This window comes from Micropterus dolomieu, linkage group LG19, assembly GCF_021292245.1.
Source record: "Micropterus dolomieu isolate WLL.071019.BEF.003 ecotype Adirondacks linkage group LG19, ASM2129224v1, whole genome shotgun sequence".
In the NCBI taxonomy this organism is placed as follows: Eukaryota; Metazoa; Chordata; class Actinopteri; order Centrarchiformes; family Centrarchidae; genus Micropterus; species Micropterus dolomieu.
Genome location: NC_060168.1, coordinates 19,508,103 through 19,514,659, shown reverse-complemented (window position 1 = coordinate 19,514,659; position 6,557 = coordinate 19,508,103). Strand labels below are relative to the sequence as shown.

At 41.6% G+C, this 6,557-nt stretch overlaps 1 protein-coding gene across 1 annotated transcript in view; it reads left to right on the top strand.

Annotated features, from left to right (window-relative positions):
• Positions 1-5,585, top strand: part of vegfba (vascular endothelial growth factor Ba) — a 15,110-nt gene extending 9,525 nt beyond the window's left edge. Inside the window, exons 6-8 of the mRNA XM_046029870.1 lie at positions 1,641-1,724; positions 3,475-3,678; positions 4,190-5,585. Of these exons, the coding sequence (XP_045885826.1) occupies positions 1,641-1,724; positions 3,475-3,678; positions 4,190-4,211 (310 nt within the window). The 3' untranslated portion in view covers positions 4,212-5,585. The remainder of the gene's footprint in view (positions 1-1,640; positions 1,725-3,474; positions 3,679-4,189) is intronic.
• Positions 5,586-6,557: the final 972 nt, after the last annotated feature.

The window sequence follows — 6,557 nt, the reverse complement described above, 5'->3', positions numbered from 1 at the left end:
TGCATTACCACACAACGGAAATACTTTTTTTTTGCCTTTCTTAGGTTTATTTATTAGTTTGAAAATGGCAGGAAACATGAGGAGGTAATGTGGTAAAGGTGGAATCGAACCAGGCACTTTGCAGTTACATGGTATGGGTCTTAAAGATCTGCCTCACCAGGATACAACAAAATTCAAGGTGACAAATTGTTAATGGTGATGGTTTATTTATCTCAATGCAAGCAAGTTTCTGCAAATTGACTTTAGAGCTTAAGATTTGTGGTCAGTGGACTAAAACATGAAGACACCTATCATTTTCAGGTGGTAGGTACCGTGCTGTTGAGGTTTTGTTGAACGTCAGTTGGGACTGACAGTTGTACAGTGAGAAAGGAACATTCCCGTTGCATCCCTGATGTTTGTTTGTGTACCTCATACTGGCAGGTCCAACTGCGCAATCATATGATTGCATCTTAAATGTTTATGTCCCCCTGCTTCCTGTTAGGATGTGGACATAAATAACGGATACCAATGTATGTGTGTGTATGCAGTTTTTACCCTCTTCAGGTGTCTATACGTGTTTGGCGTTGCTGAATCCCTACATGTAGGCCTATTTGCGTATGTGTACATTCTCTGTGCACTGTTATTAATGTGTGTGAAGTTTTAATGTGTGTGAAGTTTTAATGTGTGTGAAGTTTTCATGTGTGTGAATATTTGCCTTTGTGTGTTTATGTGTGTGTTTGCCCCTCCATGAGTTAGCATCTGTGTGACTCTCTTCCAGCATCCCCTGGGGCAGCCCGCATCCTGTTGTCACCATAGTGATGATTTTATCTTCCGTGCCATGTGCTCTCTCACAGACTGACGGAGCAGAGTCACACATCCATGATAGTAAATTAAAGCTCCAAAGAAACAGCAGCAGGAGCACACTCTGTTTATAATGTCAGAGCTAAGCTGGTAAACACAGGCCCAATAATTTGATATAGTTTAATATAGTTTGCAGCAGATGGTATTAGAACAAACAGACAGGGGTCGTTAAACCGGGAAAACCAAAAACCAAAGCTGTGGGCAGGTGCACTTTCCTGTTGGGGGCAGTAAAAGAGATTGTGCTCAATAGAAGCTGGGCACTCAAAATGATAAGGAGGATAGGGATCAGCAACCTGGAGTGGACAGAGCATTGTAAACTCCAGGCGCTGTGGACATGGCCCAAAAACCCAATGCTAATAAGCTGTGACATTTTCTCTTACTTTTTGGGGTGTGTCTCTCTCTCCTGATAGCTCACACAAATGTCTTTGTTTTGTCTTCTGCGTTGATTTTTGTTTATGCCAGGGAATGTGTTAAGATATTAAGTTACTGTGTAGCAACCCATCATATTTTATATGTTAAATGTAGGTTCTGAAAATCATTTTCATCAAAATAACTTCAGATAAATTTAGTGGAACCAAAAATACAATATTTACCTCGGATTATAAGTAAAATAGCATTAACTAAAATACTCAAGTAAAGTAGAAGTACCCCGAATTGTGCTTCAGTATAGTATATGAATAAAATGTGCTTAGTTCATTTCCTGCAACATTCTGGTATTTAAGAGCATCAAATTATCCTTAATTAGTGAATAATGTGATTTGTTTAATGTGTGTAACATTATGTGTGTCTGATAATCCCAGGCCCTATGTGAAGCCAACAAGAAAAGACAAGAAAAAGGAGAGGGGGAAGTCCAGACAGAAGACAACTGGAGCCTCCAGAGCTGCGTATGTTGAATATTCAGTAGGCTTAAGGCTTGTAACTCCATTACAGGCTTGTATTTAACTCAGTTACAAGCCTTAAGCTGACATTTTTGTTATGTTTTTGTTGTAAAGTCAGTATTTTCCAGATAATGTCAGCGTCAGTGTGAATGTTTGGATTAGAAACAAAAACTAGGTTATCTGGTCTACATTATTACTGAAGGACAATTTGTTTTACAGCCACAGGGGTCAAGGTCTCTTTCTCTCTCTCTCTCTCACACACACACACACACATGCACACACACACGCACACACACACACACACACACACACACACACACACACACACACACACACACATGTTTGTTCCTCTATCCCCGTGGGGACATCTCATTAACATAATGCGTGCCCGAGCCCCTTAACCCTAACCTTAACCGTCACAACTACATGCTTAACCCTAAACCTAACCCTATCCTAATTGTAACCTGAACCCTAAAGCCTTAATCTTAACCCTCAAAAAGCAGTCTCTAGCCATGGAGACATTCATTTTTGTCCCCATTGGTTAATGTGCATTCAAGTTAAAGTCCTCACTGGGATTTAAAAACATGAAACAAATACACACTAAATAACACTATATAGCAGCCATTCATTCATCTTTAATATTTACTGTGATCAGTTACGTTACATTTATTTATTATTTCATTCATGACTTATGCTGTTAAAAAGGTCAGTTGAAACATTCAAGGACAAAAACAACATTTTGAAACTATTAACCTGACATTTGATCACACTATGATCTGAGAGGATCAGGAGAGTTTAGGTTGGGCGTGTCTTTCCACTACTATGATTCAGTCTTGAGCTGCAAAGGATAAAGGCGTTAGCGCTCTTTTTCCTCACCACTTCACTTTGCTGTCAGTCATTTCTGGCACCCGGGGGCCAGAGGTGGCTCGGTTTGGGTGTGATGTCCCTCAGCACCCATCCATCACTCAGAACAGGCTTTATTCAGACTCTGGCAGGGGTGAAATCTGTGTAATTTGCTCCCAAATGCCACTCCGTCTGTCCATGCCAATGGCAGGCGTGGTCCCTGGGATCTGAATAACGATGGCCCCTCTCTGCTTCATTAAGTAACTTCATTAAAGCTGCCAGCCTCCCGGGAAGACTGAGGCAGAACCAGCTCCGGTTAATGGACCAACTGACACAGGACACTTTGTCAGACTCAGAGAAAGTACAGAGCATCTAGAGGAGAAACCTCTCAAGGCCTCACAGGCCACTGAGTGAATATAGCCATGGTAACGGACATTTACAGACAGACGGAAAGTTTGTCAGCAGCTGATGAAACAGGATCCCACATTAGTCACATATCTCCCACACACTGCACTACCTGGGTTTGTTTCAGACTGGCATTGTGCATGTTTAAACAAGCCTTGCGCTTCATTTTTAGCCATGCTAGTGACATAGGATCAATGGCAAAATAGCTAAATCTTTTAGACCCTGTGTGGATACTATAGCATGGCTCTAACTGTCAGTGTCTAAATACTTATTGGATGGATTGTTAAACATTCAGGTCCCCCTCAGGATAAATTTAAAAAACGTTGGTGATCCAGTAACTTATTATCTAGCCCAACCATTAGGTCAAACTTTTTATTTGTCCAAAACTTTTAGCTCAGCATCACTGTGCAGGCTCACAGAGCCACTTGCATGGCTGTGGACTTGTTAATCTGTGAATTAATACACTATGCAGCTAACCCCACTGTTCTTACGCCCCTCCTCCATCCAGGACCCATGCCCCCCCATCTCTTCCTCCCCCATCACCTCCACCCACCAGCTTATCTCCCTCTCCCTCTCCCTCTCTGGGGCCTCGTTGCCGCCCCTGCAGAGGGAGGAAGTGGGCACTGGATGCTCCGTTTTGTCAGTGTCGCTGCACCATCAAAGCTGAGAGCTGCATCCGGAAAGGCCGGAGGCTTGACCCTCGCCGCTGCAGGTCAGTCCACACGCAACCAAAATATTAAAATCTGTTGCTTGAAAAAAATCATTTGTTTATTGCTTTTTGAGCAAACCAATATGTTGTTAAAACACAAGAATACAAAAACAAGAGAAAAAATCAGGATTCATTTTAGCAAGTATATTCTCGTTCTGGAGCATCTTCCCATTGCTCCTGTGTTATAGTTAAACAAAAATCCATTTCCTATGCAGATTTTAAAATATCTAATTAGAAATTCTTGATCAGTCACTTGAATTTTGAAGCAGTGAGAAAGCTTTGCTTGGAGAGGATGTAAGACATGTGGTAGAGGAGGTTGACTATTAGTTGTAGGGTCGGTGCTTTGAAGTGTCCTTGTAGTAAGACAATGAATCCCAAATTGCTCCCAATGTAGGTCTATTTGATGGGTCTAATTTATGTAAGAGCAATTACTATCCATCGTACATGTGAGAATCAGCCCTTTATCTGTCAAACAATCTTTTATTCTAAAACCTTCCTCTCTTTATTGTTTCAGGTGTGATGTCATGAGGACCTGAGGCGTCCACCCTCTTACTTTTCTCTTCCTTCTTTCCACCAACCCCTGCTGATTCATCACCCACTCTCAGCATCAGTGCCATGGCGCATAGAGACGGTCGGACTTCCAGTACCTCAGACTGAAGGAAATTAGCACACACAAGAACCTGTAGTAGTGCTCTAGTTTAGCAACAAGTGCAGCATTACAGCCTGAATATATATCTACATGTTTGTGTGAGTGCGTGCAGCCAAACATCTTGCCACATCTTCGCTTTCGTGGTAAAGTTCACATGTATGTGCGTGTACAGACATGTAGAGTCACAAAACACATCCACATGAGTGGAGGGATAAAATGGCAGTAAAATGACAACTTTGAGAGACGTGTAAATGGATTTCAGACAAAATCTTTTTTGGTGGACACAATGAAAGTGCTCCTGCTCTGCTGTGGTTTGGAGGTTGGACAGTTGAATTTATAAATACAAGAGAACAGTGGAAGCACGAATGATCATATTACACAAGAACAATGAATAGGAAGTTGAATGGTCTTACGTAAGTGTCCTACGTCATGACGCTACAGTGGAAGATGTGATTTGTTGTTCACAGGCAATCTGCACATGGAGACGGATTCAAGGATGAAGTCAAGACCAATTTTTGTGCGGAGGACTTGAAAAACAGCAGCACTAGATTATAGATGGACACATCCCCACTTAGACGTACCAGAAAGGCATGCACATGGACATGCATATGAACTGGCACCCCAGTGTGTGTGGACCTATAGTTGAGCTGAATGCTGAGATGGAGTGTATCTGTGTGGTCTCACCACTGAAAGACCCAGATGGGATATCCCTGCAGCCGTTCTCTCTCATTCAAAGCGAATGACCACAGGCTGGCTCTCCAAGCTGCTTTCCGGCATTTGTTTAATTTGGGCCTTTTGTCTCCATCTTTCCTCTGCTCCTGGATTGAAAGCAGCCGCAATGCCTCGCTTTGCACCTCTTTTAGGCAGTGAGGAGAATGACAATAATGAGGTCTGGCGGCTGTCCACTGCTTCACACACAAACATTCACACTTATAATACCAGGAACACAGAAGACACTGCAAATGCAGACACACACAATCTTACTTACTCTGTGCGATAGCAGGCACACATACATGCATATTTATACACACACACACACACACACACACACACACACACACACACACACACACACACAATGTGAAACAACTGCAGGTAGCCATAAGCTTTTGTTTGTGCCACACCAAGTGTGCAAATATATGTCAGTTGTTAAGATTTGCAATTTACTGCAAAGTCTTCATTTAAAATTGTATTGTATGGCTCTGTTATATATTTTTTTTATAATTCTGTCAAGTTGATTGAAAAGATATTCTATATTGCAGAATGTGTCTTTGTTTTGATGCTGTTCATCTTTAATCCGTCTGCATAAAGAGTCACATTGGGTGGCCAGCTATATACACACACAGCATCTAAACCGATAGCCAAATGTATTGAATTTAAATAGAGACGGCTCACATGGGCCACACAGGGGAGACTATATACATTGTAATGTGTAATTCAAACAATCAGTGGGGCAGCATTGTCCCCAGCACACAGACACCAAGCAAAGAGCCATTCCCAATGCAGGGAAAAGAAAACATGTCTGTTTTTGTTGCATGTTACAGCCGGGATGGAAAGAGTATTTTTCATTTGGAACATAACTTGTTTATATTCTGACTGAATCTCACGGTTTAACTCTGTGTTAGTTCATGACTGCTTGGCTGCTGGGTAGGATCAGGAATTTGAACTGTGACTGTTTCAGAAAGGATGAGGTCTTGAGCAGCTTGTCAGTCAGCGTGACAGGCTAAAGCCACAGCTCAGAGGAGCGGGTCATGGAGTTTAAACCCATTTTTGACACTCTTTCAGACCCATTGTTCTGTGGTAAACTCGACTGAGTACATTTTACCAGTGACGTCTGAGCTCTATGACAAACAGTAGCTTTGAAACTCCATGATTCATGTCGGTACTCTCCCCCAGGATTCATACGATCCTGCTGATTCAAACATCATGCAGTCCTGAGTCTGAATTATTTATGTCTCAGCCTTGAGCAAAATAACCTTGTTTCAGTGGCTGGTGTGATAAGCTCTGTATTTATATTCTCCTGAGATGAGATAATTTTTTTTCCATGTTCATTGTTCAGTGTTTGTTATTACTGTCAATCAATGCTTCAATCACTACCTCTATATCATAACATATTAATGACCAAGTATTAGAGCATTATTGTTACTTTCTCTGTGTTATTTCAGACCTCTTTTAAGATAATTATGTTTTTATTTACATTTAGCAATAAGCATAATCTCCTGTGTAGAGAAGT